Genomic DNA, 22815 nt, shown 5'->3' with positions numbered 1-22815 from the left:
CCATTTAACCCTGCCCTCTGGCAGTGGGAAGCCATTCCCCCTTGTCCTGTCCCTCCATCCCTTGTCCCCAGTCCCTCTCCAGCTCTCCTGGAGCCCCTTCAGGCCCTGCAAGGGGCTCTCAGCTCTCCCTGGAGCCTTCCCTTCTCCAGGGGAACCCCCCCAGCTCTCCCAGCCTGGCTCCAGAGCAGAGGGGCTCCAGCCCTGGCAGCAGCTCCGGGGCCTCCTCTGGACTCTCTCCAGCAGCTCCACGTCCTTGTGCTGTTGTTCCCAGGGCTGGACAGGTGTGCCCAAGGCAGCAAGGTAGATTATCATTTTTGGCAAAGAACTGAAGGGACCAGAGGAGGGACAACCATGTGATGTAGGAGGAGAGGTAGAAGAATCCCTGGAATGACACATATTAGGTTGGCTTGGAAGGGACCTCAAAGCCCATCTCATTCCACCCCCTGCCATGGGCAGGGACACCTTCCACTAGCCCAGCTTGCTCCAAGCCCTATCCAACCTGGCCTTGGACACTTCCAGGGATCATGGGGCAGCCACAGCTTCTCTGGGCAAAAAGGAGGGAGGCTTGTTTAGCCTGAAGGGGCGAGGGCTGAAGAAGGGTGAGATCTAATTGCTGCCCTCAACTACCCCAGGAGAGATTAGAGAGGAGATACCACCAGAGGTTCACAGGAGAAGGCAACACACTATTAAGGAGATTCTGATTAGACCTTAGTATTAGATTCATTAATTATTATCATTTTTTTAACATGAGTGTGGCTCAGCACTGGACCACTGACCCACAGGATCAACAAGATCTCCACCCTAAATAGGAATTCCCACCCAGACTGGGTAAAATCTTGAGCAAAGGGCTCTGCTTTGAGAGAGGGATCAGACCCTTCCATCCCAACTCAGCCCTACACTCAGATTTGAGTGCTCAAGTGCCACACTGACCTGCAAGGAAAGGAAGGGGAGCTGCTGCCATCTCCTGAGGGAACAAGGGCTCACGTGGAGGCCACCAGGACCATCCCCCTGGCACCCGAGCCGAGCCACCGGGAGCTCCCGGGCCTCGGCCAAAGGTCTTGCACAACAACAGCCGGGTTTGAAGAGGAAAACACCCCCCACCAACCAGTGCAAAGTGAAAACAAAGGTGCAAAAGCAGCTCTGGTAAATGTTTAACGGGGAGTAAAGTCACCAACAAACCCAGCAGAGTTCACAGATGCTGCGTGGAGTTCATCTAAATCAGATCTGGAGTTTATCTAATTCAGGGTAATTCTTCTTTGGATTTGCTTCTGGATTTGTTTCCTCCACGTTCTTTTACTGCATGTTTTTGAAGCAGCACATTGACACAGTCTCATTTTGCCCCTGATCACAAATATAAACCAGCAAAGATATTTTTAACCCTGTTTAATATAAAAAAGCTTAATGTGCAGGACGAGAGAGCCCTGGGGGGCTCTCAGGCTATGAGGAGTTCAGTCTGTGCAGACACTTGGACTGTGTAAATGTTGGCATTATGCAAATATTTATTGCTGTTAAAAACTGATAAAACCAATTTAAAGCTTCCCCACAGTCCAGTGCTGAGGATTTCCAAGATCATCTTCTATTCAGGGTAAATATCATCTTGTGAACAAACACAAATGAGCATCAGAAGGTCAAGAAAACAAGATGAGAGCAGGGAAAGAACTGAGGGAACTGCTCTAAAAAGCCAGGGAGGGAACAAAAACTGAGTTTAGAGAGGGAGGAATTTATAGTGTTTGTCAACAAGCTCTGAAAGTTTAGAGTGTCCAACTCAATCCTGCAAATCCCCTGGCAGGGTGCAAAAATAATGGAGAAGGAAATACACTTGTGGTGAATAATGAATTTAATACAACCCTCCAAAATTAATAAAATATGAGCACTGCTCTTAAAAACATTCCAGTGCCTTCATTTTCACACCAGAGAAAGGTATTTTTCAACAGATGCTTTTTTGGCACTTGATCAAAATGAGAAGCATCTGCCATTTCCTGAACTTGGATTACTGAACACCACAGCTCAGTGCTAATGAAGAAGAAATTCAAATACCATCTAAAGAAGTAATTAATGAAAATAATTGAAAATTTTTTTTCCCTCCCTCCAAAGTGTTATTGTATTAAGCTCACTCTTGCTTGTCCTCAGGCCCAGACTTCCTAGTGATTTACAGAGGATTTTCCAGTCTCAGCTGTAATTGTTAATGCTGTGAACTACTTATAACCTCCATTTCAGAAGCCTATTAATTTTTGGAAAACACACAAGAAACTGCTGGCACAAATCATCATCATTTCACCTTTTCACCAGCACGTTCAAAAATCAGCTCGATTAGAGCAAAATGATGAGGAGTCAGGATGACATTTCCTCCTCTTCCTGCATATCAATCAGGGCAGGATACCAGGAGAGCACTTCCAGGTGCCACTTCCAGGGTTTTTCGGAGGTTTTTTAGAAGAGGGAAGGTTGTTTCTTCTTCGAAATGAGGTGAGAACAACATAATAATTCATTCCTGTGGCCTGTTTTGAACCTGGGGTTGGTTCTGAAGCTTGGCAGGAATCGCTCCTTCGCTCCAAAACAACTCTGCAACTGCAGCTGAAGGCCAAAAAAAAAATAAAAGAAAGCCCACATGTGGTGGCTCTGATATTTTAATCAACTTTTTCTTCCTCTGCTGATCTTCTCTCCTAGAGATTACGAGGATTTTCTGGAACAAACACCAAGTATTTTTAGACCCTCATTTCACAAAGGAGAGGGAGCCCAGCAGAAGGTTAATTCTGGACATGGTTACGCAGCCACTTGGAACAAGTAGGGCCCAAGGGGAACCATTATTTTTTTTCCATGGATAATTTGGGATTATTCTCCTAATTTTAGTTAAAGGAATAAAACCCATAAGGTGGTGGTGTCACTGTGGGACTGAAGCACAGGAATGCAGGAGTTACAGCGGGGCCTGGTGTGAAATGTTGATTGTTCACCACCATCCACAGACTGGTGTCACCACAGGGATGAGCCAAATTCCTGTCACCCGTTGGAAGAAGGGATATTTTTACATGTGTCAAGTGCTGGAGAGGGACATCTGACAAGGACATGGAGTGACAGGGCACAGGGAATGGCTTCACACGGACAGAAGGCAGGGATAGACGGGATACTGGGAAGGAATTGTTGGCTGTGAGGGTGGGGAGGCCCTGTCCCAGGTTGCCCAGAGAAGCTGTGGCTGCCCCTGGATCCCTGGAAGTGTCCAAGGCCAGGTTGGACAGGGCTTGGAGCAACCTGGGCCAGTGGAAGGTGTCCCTGCCCATGGCAGGTTGGAACTGGAAGGTCTTTAAGTTCCCTCCCAGCCCAAACCATTCTGGGATTCCAAGTTTCCACAAGGCTGTCTGATCCTTTGCTGTTGCTTCTGAACACACAACAAATAGTTTCAAAATTAAAATATTAAGGTACATAAAGACATATATTTGTATATTGAGATCCATGTGTATCCATATACATTTGTATACTGAGATCCATGTGTATCCAGATATATTTGTATATTTAGATCCATGTATATCCATATCTATTTGTATATTGAGATCCATGTGTATCCATATATATTTGTATACTGAAATCCATGTGTATCCAGATATAATTGTATACTCAGATCCATGTGTATCCATATCTATTTGTATATTTAGATCCATGTGTTTCTGTGTGTATCCATATATATTTGTATATTTAAATCCATATGCATCCAGATATATTTGTATATTGAGATCCACATGTGTCCATATACATTTGTATACTGAGATCCATGTGTATCTAGATATATTTCTATATTTAGATCTATGTGTATCCATACACATTTGTATATTGAGATCCATGTGCATCCATATATATTTGTATATTTAGATCCACATGTATCCATGTACACTGGTATATTGAGATCCACATGTATCTGTGTGTATCCATATCTATTTGTAGATTTAGATCCATGTGTATCCATACACATTTGTATACTGAGATCCATGTGTATCCAGATATATTTCTATATTTAGATCTATGTGTATCCATACACATTTGTATATTGAGATCCATGTGCATCCATATATATTTGTATACTGAGATCCATGTGTATCCATATATATTTGTATATTTAGATCCATAAGTATCCATATATATTTGTATATTGAGATCCATGTGTATCCATATATATTTGTATATTGAGATCCATGTGTATCCATACACATTTGTATATTGATCCATGTGTATCCATATATATTTGTATATTTAGATCCATGTGTTTCTGTGTGTATCCATATCTATTTGTATATTTAGATCCCTGTGTATCCATATATATTTATATATTTAGATCCATGTGTATCCATACACATCTGTATATTTAGATCCATGTGTATCCATACACATCTGCATATTGAGCTCCTCCTGTCTCCAACATGAATTGGCTTTTCCCTTCTGTCAGCACTGACACTCTACAAGTTTAACTCATAAACCATGTTCAAAGCTCATCAATGGGGCAGTTTTCTCCTTTCACAGAACCACAGAATATCCTGAGCTGGAAGGGACCCACCAGGATCATCCAGTCCAAGCCCTGGCCCTGCACAGACACCCCAAAAATCCCACCCTGTTCCTGAAAGCATTTTCCAAACATTCTTTGGACTCTGGCAGTCCTGGGGCTGTGACCATTCCCTGGGAAGCCTGTTCCAGGAGAACCCTACACTCCAAATCATCTCCAGCCCAGGCACATGACAGTAATTTTTCTGTCTCTCAAACACTCAGGATTTGGAAATGAAAACATAACACTTCCATGCCACAGTGCAGTGACACGATTTGTTCATTGTAACAGCAAAAAACAACTCCTTAATTGTTCATCCTGATGACAACTGCACAAAAGGACACACTGGCTACACTGCTGCACTTGCAGGGTTAGATATTTGGATCCCTGGAACATATCTGGCACTGTTAGAAGCCACATTTAAGTCAGGTTCTAAATTAAAAATATCATTAAGAGCCTTATCAAGGGGGACTTACCTGAAAGCTGCCAGTAAAGGAGCATAAATGGAGTCTCCATCATACACATACAAGTGGTCCCAGCTGCACTCCGTGGCAAAGTGGTTGAACCGAAGCCTGAGGATTGTGTTTGGCCTGGAAAGAACAAATAAATAAATAAAGGAAGGAAAAAATAAATGAAAGATTTGTAATTGGCCAACTCACACACACACAGGGCAAAATGCTCCTCCTCTGGTGCGATGCTCTGCTCTAAACCAGACTAAAACTGAGTGATTTGTGTCACTGCAGATGCATCAAACACGCTGGGGCTTAATATTTTTGGGTGTGCAGCTCCCCAGGTATTAAGCAACAGGTTCTTTATGGTCAGAAAACAGTGCCCTTAAACCTTCCTCCCCCATCACCAGCAGATACCAAAGAGCAGGACCAGCCAGCCCTTGGCTCTTCCCTGGTGCTGACTCTCCTAAGGAAAGGGCTTTGCAAGGAAAACCTCCATGAACAACACATGTGAAGAATCCCAGCCACCACCAGGGAATCAAGGAGAGCTCTTTCCTTGTTTAAGGGACTTTCTGCAGGCTGGTATGGTTATGATGGCCTGAGATGACAGATTTGCCCAGGAGTTGGCACCAATCCTTCTTCTCTTACTTTATTAGTTGTGCAGAACACACGGCCCTCCTGAGGGAAGCCCCTCCAAACTGTACATCCAGACAAGTCAAAAGTCCCTCTCCAGCTCTCCTGGAGCCCCTTTAGGCCCTGCCAGGGGCTCTCAGCTCTCCCTGCAGCCTTCTCTTCTCCAAGGGAACCCCCCCAGCTCTCCCAGCCTGGCTCCAGAGCAGAGGGGCTCCAGCCCTGGCAGCAGCTCCAGAGGCTCCTCTGGACTCTCTCCAGCAGCTCCACGTCCTTGTGCTGTTGTTCCCAGGGCTGGAGCAGCTCTGCAGGGGGGTCTCACCTGAGACAAGGGCAGAGGGGCAGAATTCCCCCCTCCCCTGCTGCCCACGCTGGGGGATCAGCCCAGAGCAGGGTTTGTTCTGGGTGCCACGTGGAGCTTCTCCCCATGGTAAGACACCATTTGTTTCATGGTGCACAAATGAAACAAATTTTGCACATTAATGTGCAAAGATCCACGTAAAGAACATCCCAGAGAAGCCACAGCAAACACCCAAATTAGGGCTCAGCTCCAGGAGGGTGGAAACAACCCTACACTGTGCTTGGACCCAAGTTAAATAAAAGTGAATCTGTGTCAGCACTGCTTGTTCCCACCCACAGCTGAGGCTGTGGAAAGGACAGATCCAAGTCATCAGGATCTCTCCAACAGAACTGCCTTTGGATTCAGATGAAATCCCTGTTCATCCTCATAGAATAAATCAATAATTTTCATTGTGCCAGAGTCGTTCCTTCCCACAGGAGCTGAATTCTTTTGGGAGTTATTGTGCAAGTTATTCTATTTTTTTGATAGGCACAACCACCTGCTCCAGGCCTTTGGAAAAAGAGCAGCAGGTGGAACTCATGGATAATGTCCTGCTTAAAAAAAACAGGTACAAAGAGTAGCCATGGTCTCAAAACTATGGAGTCAGAGGGTCCATCAATAAAGGTTCAGACTGGGAACAAAAAGAAAGTCTTTTTGCTGCAGCCAACAACTCAATAGTGGACCCTCACCTGCACCATCCCAAGCACCTGGTTGTGCCTTGGGATAATCAGGCTCCATGGATTTCACCTGCCTTGTCTCACACTCCTGGGGAAGAACAAATTGGGATTTTTGGGAGGGATTGATTCACCTCGCCGAGCTCTCCCAAAGTCCATCCCCTCACTGAACCCTGAAAAGCAACATCATGGAATTAGAGAGTAATGGAATTAGTCCTTTGGGGAATAAAATGATGGAAAATTGAGATGGATTTGGGAGGGGTTTGGGCCATTTGGGGCTTTTTGATACTGAGTGTTTTTATGGGAACAGGGACCTGAGGGAGGAGGGATGGGGATGACGCCTCACTCTGAGCTCTCCCAAACTCCATCCCAACTTAACCCTGAGAAACAACATCATGGAATGATGAAATGATGGAATTATTCCTTTGGGGAATGAAACGATGTAAAACTGAGCTGGATTTGGGGGGGGGGGGGGGGTTGGGGCCATTTGGGTTTTTCTTTGGATCAACTGAGTGTTTTTATGGGAAAAGGGACCTGAGGGAGGAGGGATGGGGATGATGCCTCACTCAAGGACACCCCCAGGATGAGGGCACAGCACAGGCACCAGCCAGGAAGAGCCAGGAATTGTGCAGAAAAGAAAGGAGACCAGTAAGAAAAACGTGGCTTTTTTTATACTGAATTTCTCAGTGCCTCCAATGGCACACTGGATTGTACCTTTCCCTGCTAATCCCAAATCCCTCCAACACAGCAATGCCAGCACTCAGACCTGAAAAGCTTTGCAGGCACCGCTTCCCAAGTCCAGATGTCTGGGAATTTTACTCTTGGCAGCAGAGCTGGGGCTCTTTTCACGTGGTTGCATTTTCCAGCTGCTCTAATCAGCACCATTATCTCCTCTCTGTTCCACCACCCTCCTCTGACAGCAGGGGACAAACAGGAAAAGGATTCCAACCTCGAAGCCTGGCCATGGAACAGGGAGGAACATTTTTTTCTGTCTCTCCAGCAACGAAACATCTCATTTTAAACCCCACAAAGTAATGGTTTTCTAGGAAGCAGAAGCAATCGAGGCTGGAGGAGCAGTTTTGGTGACTTTATGGAGGACTCAGGAGCAGCACCTCACTTCTGATAAAAATATGAGTCAGGATATCCTTTAAAAAAAGAAGTTAGGATGGTTCATCTGGCTGTGCTGGAATGGCTCAGGCTGGTTTGTCTGGAATAACATTCTTGTGAAACATTTTTTAATTATTTCTAATTGCCAACTCTCTGCAGTTGGGTTCCTCTTACCTACAGAAATTAGAAGGTGTTGCCACTTGGAGCAGCCAACTTTTGATCTCAACCACCTTAAAGGACAGGGTTCCTTCACATAGTTAATGGTGAGTGGTTGGCTCCCAATTCCAGGGTTCTGGATGGCTCTCTGGAGCAGCTCAGCCCTCAGCTCAGAGTATCTTGGGAGATTAGGAATTTAACTTCCTCATCCCAAACAAATGGCTGAAGTAGATTCAGTGAATACCCATTTCCCCCAAGTTCCAGTCAACAGACTTCCCAAACATGGAATCGTGGAACGGTTTGGGTTGGAAAGGAACCTCAAAGAACATCCAGTCCCACCCCCTGCCATGAGCAGGGACACCTTCCACTAGAACAGGTTGCTCCAAGCCCCCTCCAACCTGGTCTTGGACACTTCCAGGGATCCAGGGGCAACCACAGCTTCTCTGCCCAACCTGGCCCAGGGCCTCCCCACCCTCACAGGGAAAATTTTCTTCCCAATATCCCACCCAAATCTCCCCTCCTTCAGCTTAATCCATTCCCCCTTGTCCTGTCCCTCTATCCCTTGTCCCCAGTCCCTCTCCAGCTCTCCTGGAGCCCCTTCAGGCCCTGCCAGGGGCTCTCAGCTCTCCCTGGAGCCTTCTCTTCTCCAGGGGAACCCCCCCAGCTCTCCCAGCCTGGCTCCAGAGTAGAGGGGCTCCAGCCCTGGCAGCAGCTCTGGGGCCTCCTCTGGACTCTCTCCAGCAGCTCCACGTCCTTGTGCTGTTGTTCCCAGGGCTGGAGCCGCTCTGCAGGGGGGTCTCAGCTGAGACAGGGGCAGAGGGGCAGATTCCCCCCCTGCCCTGCTGCCCACGCTGGGGGATCAGCCCAGGGGGCTGGGGGGGGTCTGGGCTGGGGCATCTCCAGCCTCTCACCCACCCACACCCCCAAATCCTTCTCCCAGGGCTGCTCTCCATCCATTCTCCCAGTCTGTGTTTGTGCCGGGATTGTCCCCATCCAGGAGCAGCACTTTCCACTTGTCCTTGTTGAACGTCATGAGTTTCCCACATTCCCATCTCTCCAGCTCCCCCTGGATGCCATTCCACCCCTTCCCTGCAGCCTGTGACAACACCACACATCTTGGGATCACCAGCAGACTTGCTGAGGTGCCTCAATCCCACTGTCCATGCCACCCACAGGAGAAGACCAAGGAAAAGTGTGCTCTGGGTTTTAGCAATTTCTGATCCTCCAAGATGCCAAGAGGCCTCAGTTTACAGCATCCACTCCAACTCCATGCTCTCATATGACTTGTTCCAGTTCACTGACCACTCCACTTCCAGATCCAGGGAAGAAGATGGAATGTGACTGAACACAGAGCTGTCACCACACAGCATCACACCCCACCACTGAACAGCCTTAGAGACCAAAAAAAAAATGGATTTTCCAATCCTGGCATCAGCTTGGTTCTATGAAAATTGTACTTCAACAGGTTTAGAGGCTCCCAACTGCTGCACCACCCATCGGGTGACAGAGGATGTGCACTAAATGTGCTGCTCTTAAAATCTCTGCAAAACAAGGATCAAATCCAGGAAGGGCAGGAAGTGAGGTCTGAGGGATTTATCCCAGTTTAGAAAAGCTTTGTAAAACAAGTCAGTGGTCCTTGTGAAGTCCTCATGGCCAAGTGAGTAAAGAAGGATTTAAAGGATCACTCCGAAAACTGATTTTTCATAAACAGGGGTTTTCAGAGAGTTTCCTCTTTTATTTTCACACTGCCAAAAAATCCCATGTGTTGTGAGTCTCAACACTGAATGGTCCCCTCTGATAATTCCCAATCCTTCACTACTTACACAAACACACTGATTTTTGTTTACCACGTGCTGTTTCAACACAAACATCTCAATCCCGAGTCAGTCTGGAGGGCTCAGTTGCACAAAAACACCCCAAAAACTTATTTACTGAGCGCTGCCCTATTCAGTTTTAGGAACAGCCAGAAAGAATCACGAGATATAAAAATATTTAATTGGGATAAACCTCACCTAAAAGCCACCATAACCAAGAGGAAACCCCAGGCTGTTCCCAACACTCACCTTCCTTCAATGAGCCAGGTGCATTTTGTCTTGTATTTGTAATTCCCAGGCCCATCCGTGACGTACCCCGAAGGTTCAGTGAGTCTGGAAAGAAAAAACAAAGGTAAATGTTAGTTTTCCATTCAGAGATGATTTCCTACCTTTTTGAAGACCCATCCTGAGATTTTTATTTACTTAAGAGCCACTACAAACAAACCAAGCTCCTATTGGGATTCTCCTGTGGAAGTCTCTCTACAGGTTTTCCGATGATTTTCCTGACCCCTTGAAGGACATCCCTTCAGGAGGGATGGTTTCTCCATCAGGTGGATGTCATGGCTCCAACTCCATTTGGAGGGATACACCACACATAACCAAAAAGGAATTCCCCAACAGAAAAGCCAAAACTATTCCCAAGCTATTTATTTATACAAACTGTATATTTATTTATATATCCATTCTTGGACGAAATTCAGACAAAGTCTAAGGTGTGACCTCTCACCCTTTCTGTGTTTGACTCTCCACAAACTCCTTGACAACCTCCTGGATGGAGGAGTGACCCCCAAAGTACATCCCTGCAAGTGTTCAGGGTTGGATGGGGCTTGGAGCAACCTGGGATAGTGGAATCTGTCCCAGTCCATGGCAAGGGGTGGAACAAGACGGTCTTTAAAGTCCCTCCCAACCCAACCCAGCCTCTGATTCTCTGATAACCCTCTAGTGCAAAGACCTTAATTCCTCACACATCAAGGGCTGCAAAACTCAGGACAACCTCAGAGCATAGAATTTCCAGGCATCTCCCACCTTTGGTAGCATGTTCCCATCCCCAGGTCACCCCACAAAACATCCCCATCTCCAGGTCACCCCACAGCACGTTCCCATCCCCAGATCATCCCACAGCACATCCCCATCCCCAGGTCACCCCACAGCATGTTCCCATTCCCAGGTCATCCCAAAGCACTTTCCCATCCCCAGGTCATCCCACAGCACATCCTCATCCCCAGGTCATCCCACAGCTCATTCCCATCCCCAGGTCATCCCTGGATCAAGGGAGTGAAGTCCAAGAGCTGAGTGCTCCCCACTGCTGGGATAGTGCCAGGAATACTCTGGAATATTCTACATCCTTTCCTGTTGCTCCTATAAATAGCTGGTGAAGACTTGACAGGAGGAAAAGACTCTGGAGAAGGATACGAAAGCAGAAAGTACAGTTGGAATTCTTCATCCTGAGATACTCAGGGAATAGCAGCACTTTAAACCATAAAAAACTCGGGATGCCACTGAAAGAGAGAAGGGGAAAAAGCCTGAAGAGGACTTTAAAGAACTTTGGGCAAGGGCTTGGAGGGACAGGACAAGAGGGAATGGATTCACACTGCCACAGGGCAGGGTTAGATGGGACACTGGGAAGAAGGGCAGCACAAGGACGTGGAGCTGCTGGAGAGAGTCCAGAGGAAGCCTCAGAGATGCTGCCAGGGCTGGAGCCCCTCTGCTCTGGAGCCAGGCTGGGAGAGCTGGGGGGGTTCCCCTGGAGAAGAGAAGGCTCCAGGGAGAGCTGAGAGCCCCTTGCAGGGCCTGAAGGGGCTCCAGGAGAGCTGGAGAGGGACTGGGGACAAGGGATGCAGGGACAGGACACAGGGAATGGCTTCCCACTGCCAGAGGGCAGGGTTAGGTGGGATATTGGGAAGGAATTGTTGGCTATGAGGATGGGAGGCCCTGTCCCAGGTTGGGCAGAGAAGAGAAGCTGTTGCTGCCCCTGGATCCCTGGAAGTGTCCAAGGCCAGGTTGGAGCAACCTGGGCTACTGGAAGGTGTCCCTGCCTATGGTAGGGGGTGGAATGAGATGGTCTTTAAGTTCCCTTCCAACCCAAACCATTCCATGATTCCATGATAATTGTCACCAACATCTGCAAGCGCTGCACAGCAGAGGAGAAAACCAAGCTCCAAACCATCGTGACACACACTCCCATCTCACAGGAATTAATCAAAATATTCCAAGTGGGTTTTAACAAATTCCTTAGGTACCACAGAAACTGCTGGGAAAAAAAAATGCCAGGGCAGGATGGCAGCAAACACCAGCAGCACCTGAAGGTGCCCAGACACCACGTCCTGGCACAGCACAGCTTGGCACAGGATCCCTCCTCAGGCAGGTTACAAACCCCACCGTGGGCACAAGGCTGGAGCAAATCACAGCCCTCTGGCAAAATCCAACTGTCCCACTTACACCAGCTTTAGGAAAACAAAACCACCATGGATTCAGGCTTGGCAGGAAAGAGAAGGAATCAAGACCACAAGTTCCCAAAATCGGTATCTTGGAGCCTTTTCTGTGTCTTTTCCCAGTGATCTGTTAATGTATCAGCTCATCTGTTTTAAATATTTTGACTGAGTCAAAAGTGATTTTCCAGCCTCTTCTCCAACGGGGAACTTTTGAGGTTCATCTCTGCTTCAAATTAAAAAGGTAAAACCCGCAGATTTTTACAAAATCACCTTCTTCTCTCTCCAGATGAATTTATTATAATACTTTTCAAGCTCAGAAATGGAGCTGAGGAAGCTGTGGCTGCCCCTGGGAGTGTCCAAGGCCAGGGTGGACTTGGAGCAAGCTGGGCTAGTGGAAGGTGTCCCTGCCCATGGCAGGGGGTGGAACTGGATGGTCTTTAAGGTCCCTTCCAACCCAAACCATTCCATGCTTCCATGATCTATATTTATTTTAAAGCTTCAACATCTTTGAAAATTCAAACCACTTATCTACTGACCAAGAATTCACAAAACCAGATGCAAATCCCAAAAGCTGTAGGCAATAATATCCAAATTGTTTCATCCCTTTGAAAATAATATCCCTGGAAAAGCCAGGAATCCAACTGTATCAACAGTGACAGCACTTTGCCTTCAACCAAGAATAAACAGGTTCTGGAAACCTGAGCAAGTCTCCTGAGTTAAAAACAGCCTCATTCCATGGGCCAAACTCTCAGGGAGTCTCTGCTCACGAAACTCTTGGAACAATTTTATCTGGAAACAATTATTACATTACTCTCCACAGAAATGCTATCAAGAGTGATATAAAAAATCAAATAATCCTGTTGATACTGTAGCCCCAACCATGTCACATCTCGGGGGGGGGGGAATAAAAATTAGTTACATAATTTAATGACATTTCAGCAGTGTAAAACCAAAACATGGGATTTAGTTTTATAAATATAAGGACAGTCAAACTTTTGAGATGTTGTTATTAAAAACTTATCTGTGAGTTAGTCAGACTCCTTACTTAACTCACTGCCATTATGAGCAAATAAAGGATATTAAAAAAAATATGAGAAATTAGAGTTGATGTCTCTGAGAGGAAAACAAATAGGAACTAAGTTCTCAGAAGTTCTCACTCCCTGCACCGGGGTATGAGCAGAGCAGCAGCATCCATGTTATTCCATAAATACTCTCCCAGAGACACAATCCAGGACACACAGAAATAAATCCTCAGCACTAAAAGCAGACCAAAAGTGGAATTTTATGTTTCCATTCAACAGAGAAAGCTCAAGTGATCTCCCAGCTCCAGTAAAAAAGCAAAGATCCCCTGTTCCTTCCCGCTCCCTGCTCCCTGTGCCATCTATGCCAGCGGGCACGGATAACTGGGACATGTTCTGCACTGGGTTTGGGCTTGGTCTGGGAGAGAAGCCTCGGGAAGGGAACACGGGAGTAACTCGAGGAGGAAAAACACACCAGGAATGAAGGACTTGGACGGGGCAGATTTTGCTGGCACACATGGGGCTGCTCCCACATGGACACCAGAGGGATCCCAGGGAGGCACCTCCAGCCCTGGGGCAGTTCTGGGACCCTCAGACAGGAGAGACACGGAGGGGCTGGAGCGTGTGCAGGGAAGGGAACGGAGTTGGGGAAGGGGCTGGAGCAGCAGGAGCAGCTGAGGGAACTGGGGGGGCTCAGCCTGGAGAAAAGGAGGTTCAAGGGGGACCTTCTGGCTCTGCAACTCCCTGACAGGAGGGGGGAGCCGGGGGGGGTCAGGCTCTGCTCCCAGGGAAGAAGGGACAGGAGGAGAGGGAACGGCCTCAAGCTGTGCCAGAGGAGGCTCAGGTTGGACATGAGAAGGAATTTCTCCCTGGAAAGGGTGCTCAGGCCTTGGCAGGGGTTGCCCAGAGAGGTGGTGGAGTCCCCATCCCTGAAGGTATCCAAGGAATGACAGGACATGGCACTCAGTGCTCTGGGCTGGGGGACAAGGTGGGATCGGGCACAGTTTGGACTGGAAGATCCTGGAGGTCTTTTCCAACCTGAATGATTCCCTGACTGTGTTCCTGCCCATTAATCCTCCTTTAACTGGGATCAGTGCTGTCCCTGTGCTGGGAGGGGGGGGTGTTGGGCTCTGCTCCCAGGGAACAAGGGACAGGAGGAGAGGGAATGGCCTCAAGCTGTGCCAGCTGAAGTCTAAGTTGGATATTGAATACAATTCCTTCCTGGAAAGGGTTGTCCAGCCCTGGTACAGCTGCCCAGGGCAGTGTTGGAGTCCCCATCCCTGGAGGGATTTAACATCCCTGTGGATGTGGCACCTGCGGACAGGGGTCAGTGGTGGCCTTGGCAGTGTTGGGGGAATGGTTGGACTTGATAACCTTCAAGGGCTTTCCCCCCCCAAAAAAAAATGATTCCATGATAATTTTATCACTCAGATGCAGAAATCAGACACCAGAAAGTATGGAAAGGCATCAATTCCCATTTTTCCTTGCTAATTTGGTAATGCAAGTCACTGCTCTGCAAGAAGCACTTCCACCCTCCCTGGGTGTTACATCTCCTACTCTGCAAGGAGCAGCTGCTACACCCCAAGAAAACAAAACTCAGGCCCTTTACTACAATCCTCACAAGGTCCTAAACTCCAACATTGACTTTAAAACCTCCAGGGTAGAAAAAACAACTGCAAGGATCTGTTTACAAAATTCAGATTTTAAACGTGCACACATCCACTCCTGTGTGTTTACACCGAGTATTTCAGGCTTGATTCAAACTCCACTTGTTCACAACACAAATTTTTCCCTCACAAAAAAATGAAGCAAGGACAAGGATGAAGAACTCACAGAAAAATTGCTTCTAAGGGAAATATTCTATATTAAAGGATTCTGCCTATTCAGTTACTCCCCACTGTTTCTGGGGGGACCTGAAAAGCAGAAAACCGACACAGGAAAATCAGACAGCACTCGATGGTATCTCCTGGGTGAAAAACCCAACCTGATATTGGAAATTACCAGAAAACTCCACGTGTTTTTAATTGATAACATGACTAAAACTAGCAGGGCCTATTTTTCAAATACAAATTAGTACACGCTGAGAAAATTCCTGCAGAGACGGGAACTGCACAACCAGGCAAAGCCTCAAAGCTGTTGTTTAATTACCATCTAATAAATCTAAAGCGATCCTGTTGTTATTAGCTGAGCACAAAAAGCAGCTTATAATTTAGGATTAAGTCGTTTTGCAGCACTTACTTCCAAAGCATTCCAACATTAAAGGTACATTAGATGCTGGTACATTATATAAAACTGCCACAGAAAAGTGACTTTTAACAGCATCGTGCCTGCAGAGGTTTAGCACGGCCTTCCCACTAAAAACAAAAAAAAAATTAAAAAGAAACCAAAATTGAAAAAAAACCCACTCCAAACAAACCCAAAAGCCCCTAATTTTGAAGTTGCTAAATCCAGAGATCGATGCAAACAATGAGTTTTCCTCCTCTCTCTCCTCTCCTTCCCAAGTGCCTCGAGCACTCCACAATTAAAAGTCATTGTTTTGGGAGAATTTGGAGTTGAAGGCAATAAAGAAAGGGCTGTTACAGCCTATTAGCAGCACAAAGGCTTTGTAGCCTAAATTGATTAACAATTTGGTTTTGTTCGTGTTCTCACTGAAGGCACTGAGGTTTAAAGGATAAATCCTAGAAGCAAATGCCTGGATTTACAGGCATGGAATCGTGATCAGCCACACTGGGGGGGAGAGGACCAGATAAATATATCACTTATGCATCTATTTAATGAATTTCTAATGGCTAACAGATAAATCCCTCCTCCTGCCAGCTCGGGGCCACAGCACAGGTAAAGCTGGGAAGGTGTCACTAATTCCAGGCCAAGTTTCCCGGATGAAGGGAATGACATTCCCACAAAATCAAGTCTTTTAAGGATTTAACCTCCAGCAACAAGTACCTAAACATAGAGTCCAGATGCACACAGAGCAAAGCCTCCAGCGACAGGAACAGAAAGACCTCGGGATGAGCAAATTCATGGAAAAATCGCTGCTGTACCACCACCAGAAAATCATGGAATGGTTTGGGTTGGAAGGGAACTCAAAGACCATCCAGTCCCACCCCCTGCCATGGGCAGGGACACCTTCCACTAGAACAGGTTGCTCCAAGCTGGCCTTGGACACTTCCAGGGATCCAGGGGCAGCCACAGCTTCTCTGCCCAATCCGGGACAGGGCCTCCCCATCCTCCCAGACAGAAATTCCTGCCCAATATCCCATCTATCCCTGCCCTCTGGCAGTGGGAAGCCATTCCCTGTGTCCTGTCCCTCCATGCCTTGTCCCCAGTCCCTCTCCAGCTCTCCTGGAGCCCCTTTAGGCCCTGCAAGGGGCTTTCAGCTCTCTCTGGAGCCTTCTCTTCTCCAGAAGAACCCCCCCAGCTCTCCCAGCCTGGCTCCAGAGCAGAGGGGCTCCAGAAACCTGGAATGGGTTGGGTTGGAAGGGACATTAAAGATCCAGTTCCACAGGCAGGGACACCTTTCACTAGACCAGGTTGCTCCAACCTGACCTTCGACACTTCCAGGGATCCAGAGGCAGCCACTGCTCCTCTGCCCAACCTGTGCCAGGGCCTCCCCACCCTCCCAGCCAGGAATTCCTTCCCACTCACACTAACACGTTGCTATTCCAGCACTGGAAAACCATCCCTTGCCCTGCCCTGCCCTCACCAGCAGTTTCCTCCCAGAGGGAATCAGGTATTCCCACTGTGCCAAAGGTCACAGGAGGGTGACAATCCCTCTCCATGCTCAGTATGTTCTGTTCTCCTCCCACTTTCCCTGGCACAGTTGAACTAGGAGCTGTCTCAAAAAACAGTCACCTGACTGACACAGTTAATTGGATCTGGGAAACACTTCCTCCAGAGGCAGGGATTAGCCTTTCCCTCCTGCATGAGATATGTAAAAATATGGAAAGCGATTTCCTGGCTGCTGATCAGAGATAAGGGCAGAGCCTGGGAAGCCCTGGGAGGTCTGGGAAAGGACTGCAGCAGGTAAAACATATCAATGCAACCTCCGAGTCACAACCTGCACCGATGCTCCAAAAACCTCCTAAATCCCTCTTTGCTCCTGAAAACCAGGCCTTGATGCGACGAGCTGCTGGATTCCAAGGGTGGCTGAATGGCCATGGACAGCCTGAGAGAGCTCACAAGGAATAAATGCTGCTGCAGCCTTTTCAAAATCATCAAGTTCATAAAGCACATCTTTTCAAATACTGCCCCTCTGCAGTTGGTCACCAGTAATTCCATCACATTCCTGATCCTGACACGCTGTCCCAGCTCCTGCTCTGCTGTCACCAAACAGGGATGACACTGATGGGTCTCCTTCAGGGAGAGCTGGTGCCTCTGCCCTTATCCCACTGAAGATCTTGAAACACGTCCTGGCTGTTTAGTTATTCCCTCAATGCTCTGCTTCCCCAACCAACTCTCCTGCTGGGGAAGGAGAGGAATTTTAAAGACATTTTAATCTGAAAATGCACTTCAGCTCCTCTTTATGGAACATGTCTCATTGCTCTCTTACCCTACAAACCCAAAAACTTATTATTATAAGGCAGCTAATTATAGCCAGGGAGAAATCATTTGACAAGACCAAATTAGAGTCACAGAATCATGGAATGGTTTGGGTTGGAAGGGACCTTATGGATCATCTAATTCCAGCCCCCTGCCATGGGCAGGGACACCTTCCACTAGCCCAGGTTGCTCCAAGCCTTGTCCAACCTGGCCTTGGACACTTCCAGGGATCCAGGGGCAGCCACAGCTTCTCTGCCCAACCTTGGCCAGGGCTTCACCACCCTCACAGCCAGGAATTTCTGCCTGACAAGTAAAGAATTTTTTCCTAATAGTAAATATTCTTTTCCTAACAGCTGAAATAAATCGAGTTTTATGTTCAATTTAAATTCTGAAAACAATTAAAATCGCCCAACCTCGAGACTAAGACAACAGAAACTCTGAAGGAGAAGCCGATTTCCCTCCTCCAACCCCATTTCCTCGTGTCAGAAACACTGAAAAAAAACCCAAACCAGAACTGTGCTGGATCCCAAAAGGCTCCAGCATTTCCCCAGTGCTTCCCAACCATCCATCAGAGACGCTGCTTTTCAACACCATCGTGTTTGGACACACCAGAAACATGCTGGAGCTCCACTGATGTTCTTGCCTCAAAGTTCCTCCAGCTATTAAATTCAAACTGCAAACATCCCAAATTTAGATCCTTATCTACCCTCCTATTTCTTTATTCCCAGCCCGTCTCAGAGACCACAGAGCAGAATTATTCCCTGCACAACCTCAGCTTTATCTCTGCCCAAAAAAACCAGCCGAGTGCACCATGAATGTCAACATTGCTGTGTATCTTCACTACAAATTCTTCCCCCACTCAAATTTACTGAGGAAAACAAAGAATAAAAGATATTACTATTATAATTACGCCTCGGGAGCGTGGTGTTCACACAAGGAATATTTTGTAAGCACAGATTTCTGTGGTGTGTTGCTCCATTATCTCTGTGTTATCCTTGATCTCTGTCTCCACACCGCAACAGCTCCAAACTTATCGCTCCTTTATTTCTTCAAAACACCTTCCCCACTGCCTCTATTTTATGCAGAGATGTTTCCATGACAAAAGGCCACTTCCTGAGGTGCCCTGGAAGCCCACCCTGAGCCACCACCCACACCTGAGACACCTCCACACAGATGGTGGAGGCTGCACCACTTGGTCCTTAAGCTGATCCAACAGTTGCCCTCTGCTTTCCCCATCTGTTCCCAAATCCACTCACTGGATATCTTGGCCTAGTTCTTTGAAACAAAGATAATTTAGCTGCAAGTGTTTGTAAGAACACCCAGGAAAACTCGACTCTCAGCCTTCACTGCTGGTCCTGAAGTGCTCCTGGGATTTGTGGCAGGAGGAGACAACACTGCAGGGCAGAAGCAAATGCACCTCACACATCATGAACCACCTCCCCCTGCAGCAGATAAAGGAATGTATCAACCCCTCTCTTTCCCTGCCAAGCAATGAAGCCCCAAAAACCTCTGGCCAAGAGCCCTTCCAAATGTGTTACCCCAAAACTCAACCCCCTGAAAGATGACAGGACACGATTGGGATGGTCAAAGAGAACCATCAAAGGCTCATGATGAAAGATCTCCAGGGTCACAGAGAGCCCAGCAAGGTCTACCACTGGAACATCCAAAACATTCATTGCAGTGGGTGATCCAGCCTGACTTTAGGTATATACATAATATATATATATATAACATAAGACACACGATATCTGTGCTTAAATTCAGGATCACAGAGGGTCAGAAAGTCCCTTTTTAAAAAATAAAGCGTTGCAAAAGTAAAATTCTGGTTCGAAATTTAAAATTAGAACGAGTTCTCCACAACCTCCTAGTTCAGTAATTTCTGCTTGTGTTACATTCACCTGTGCAAGATTTCCAGCTCGTTTTAGGGTAAAACACAATAGGTGTCACTTTAAAAGTAAAGACTCTCCACGTGTATTTGGTCCAGGAAGAACCTTAAACCAACTTAACACATATCTAGCCACATATTTTCCAGCTCAAAGGCTTAATAATCTACTAAAAAAATTAGCTTTTTATATAAGTGAGCTATTTCAGACCATTCCAAGAAGCATTTCTGATTTTATCAGCTTCAATCCATTTTTCTCATGGTCAACAAACATTCATTCCTTACTCTGCCCTCCTGTTTCAAGTTAATTGGGATTCAGGGGGGACTCCAAGAAGCTGGAGAGGGACTGGGGACAAGGGATGGAGGGACAGGACACAGGGAATGGCTTCCCACTGCCAGAGGGCAGGGAGAGGTGGGATATTGGGAAGGAATTCCTGGCTGGGAGGGTGGTGAGGCCCTGGCCCAGGTTGGCCAGAGAAGCTGTGGCTGCCCCTGGATCCCTGGAAGTGTTCAAGGCCAGGTTGGAGCAACCTGGGCTAGTGGAAGGTGTCCCTGCCCAGGGCAGGGGGTGGAAGATCTTTAAAGTCCCTTCCACCCCAAACCATTCCATGGATCTATAATTCTGTTAAAAACCTCACTAGTCCCCAAGGTTTCATGTGATGGGATCCCTTCAGATCCCGCTGATATTCCTCACAGCCCAGACTTTGGCATTCCACAAAAGAATGCCAAAAGTGTTGAAAGAAGCCTCTACTGGGCTGCACTGCCTGTGGGATCAGTTGTTGGATTCAGTCTGAGGGGATGGAGGAGAAGAACAGAGGAGGGAGGGATTTCTGGAGCAACTGCATCTTTTGCCACAGAATCACGGAATCATTAAGGTTGGAAAAGCCCTTCAAGACCATCCAGTCCCCCCTATGCACACCTTGTCCCCCAGCCCAGAGCTGGGGGTCCACAGACTGCTTCCCAAGGGGATGATGCATCACTCCTTGCAAATATCAGCACAAATGTTGGCAGAAGTGCACAACAGGAAAAAAACCAGCCTAAATCAGCTATTTTTAGGGAGAAGGAGAAGGCTCTGGGGTGAACTAACTGTGGCCTGAAGGCAGGAGACAAGAAACATGGAGAGGGACTGGGGACAAAGGATGGAGGGACAGGCCAAGAGGGAATGGCTTCCCAGTGCCAGAGGGTAGGAATAGATGGGATACTGGGAAGGAATTCCTGGCTGGGAGGGTGGGGAGGCCCTGGCCCAGGTTGGGCAGAGAAGCTGTGGCTGCCCCTGGATCCCTGGAAGTGTCCAAGGCCAGGTTGGACCAACCTGGGCTAGTGGAAGGTGTCCCTGCCCATGGCAGGGGGTGGCACTGGATGTTCTTTAAGATCCCTCCCAACCCAAACCGTTCCACGATTCCGATTCCCGCTCGTTCGCAAATAACACGCGAGATTCGTCAGAAGATTTTTCCTTCCTTCCCTAAAATTGGAAATATTCAGTTACTCAATGGCTCTTAAATCCCTGTAGGATCATTTCAGCTGCAGCACAGCACACCTGGGACCCTCGGAAATAAGGAATTGAAATTCTTTCAAAGCCCACATGCCCAGGAGTGACAGACACATCAACATTCCCCTGCAGTTGAGGAGCCCTTCACTTTGATGAGCTTTCAAGTTGTCACATCCACATTCAAGCCCAGGCAAAATCATTCCCTGGTAGGACGTGTGTTGTGAATGAAAAGGGGTTGAGCTGCTGATTTAACCTTCCAGCCAGCGGGAATGGGAAATAAATAGAGTTTAAGGCCGTTCCAGAGAACCATCACCCTGCAAAACCCTCCGTCTTCTATGAGAAGAGGAAAATCAGCAGCAGCAATTCCCATTTAATGCTATGTATGAACCTGCTGCCCAGTTCTTCCACCCCCAAAAATCTACCCCTGAACCCTCAAAAAGCACATTTAGAGTCCGGTTTTTAGCTCCAAACCTCCATCCCTGCTCATTTCTAGGCCAAAGGCAGAGCTCAGAACTCGGTAGTAGCACTTCCAGAAAAGCTCCAGCCAAAAAATCAGTCGGTGCTGCAGCAAAAAAATGAAAATATTGAGATGTTCTATAAATAAACATCACGGCCTGACCCACTTTCCTAAAGGGGATAGAAATAATTCCTTTTATTTCCTGTCTAACACTCAAAAATTTCCAAGCTACTACGTAGCAGAGTTACCTGCTGGGAAAACTGATCCCTGAAAAACAAAATAGATGGGAAACAGCTTGGGATGTAGGTTAAATTTTGTTTGGTCCCAGCCTGAAAAATGGGGTTTAACACAGATCCTCAGGTGCAGATCATTAAAATAGTCAAAGTACATCCCAAAAACCAGATAGGGGTTTGTGAACCTACAGAATTACAAAGCCTTAACATTTTACAGGAGGTTTTGGGGCTGAAACAACACCAAGAAGGACATGGGAAAAGCAGGGAATCAATAAAGAAAATATTATATTTTATTTCAGATATATATTATTATATTATATATTAAAATTATATATTATATTATATACTTAATAGAATATTTTATATTATATATTATATACTGTATAGTATATAGTAGTATTTCAAACATTATATTTATGTAGTGATTTAATAACACCATAATCAACATGGTAATAAGGGACATGTTCAAAGGATGCCAGCAAGTTATAAAAAAAAAAAATAATGACAGCAAATAAAATAACTGCAAAAATAATAACACAAGTATTAAAAGAGTAATAACAGCAAAGGAGACTTTTAAGGATCAAACATTAAACCTGAGAGAATGTGGACCCCCAGAAATAAAGTTTATATGTTCATATCACAAATATGATGCCCCAAAAATGTCCTTCCCCTCAGCTGTACCAATGAAAAGAATGAAAGGCACGTTAATATTATTTGGCTTGAGGGAGGGGACAGAGAAGAATTTCCTTGAGGGGAGAAGGAGAAACCCAGAGAGCACCAATAATAAAAATAAACCAACCTTTCTATCACTACAATCTCCCCAAATCTATTTAAATTGCTCCCTTTTCTACCTCGTTTCAGTGAAATCAGCTCCCAGACAGATTCTCTTCAGCCACAGGAGTGAGCTCTCCTAGAAGTCCCACCTGAAGGGTCATGGAGAGGCATTCCAGGAGGAATGGGACCTCTGGCTCAGGGAGGAGAGCCCAGCTCAGCACTGAGGCTCGGCCAGAAAATCCAGTTCAGTTCTCAGCTCTGTCCCCTCCCACTGCACAGCTGAGGACACCCTGAGGGG

General features: G+C 46.8%; 1 protein-coding gene across 3 annotated transcripts in view; it reads right to left on the bottom strand.

Annotated features, from left to right (window-relative positions):
* Positions 1-22815, bottom strand: part of ATRN (attractin) — a 152856-nt gene that overhangs the window by 115820 nt on the left and 14221 nt on the right. For all 3 annotated transcript variants that reach the window (XM_027660483.1, XM_027660482.1, XM_027660484.1), the window contains exons 2-3: positions 9942-10025; positions 4999-5112 (exon numbers count right to left, since the gene is read on the bottom strand). In XM_027660483.1, coding sequence (XP_027516284.1) covers positions 4999-5112; positions 9942-10025 — 198 coding nt within the window. The remainder of the gene's footprint in view (positions 1-4998; positions 5113-9941; positions 10026-22815) is intronic.

Source organism: Corapipo altera, unplaced genomic scaffold (genome assembly GCF_003945725.1).
Source record: "Corapipo altera isolate COAL_440 unplaced genomic scaffold, ASM394572v1 295, whole genome shotgun sequence".
NCBI lineage: Eukaryota > Metazoa > Chordata > Aves > Passeriformes > Pipridae > Corapipo > Corapipo altera.
This window is presented reverse-complemented; position numbering and strand designations above follow the sequence as displayed.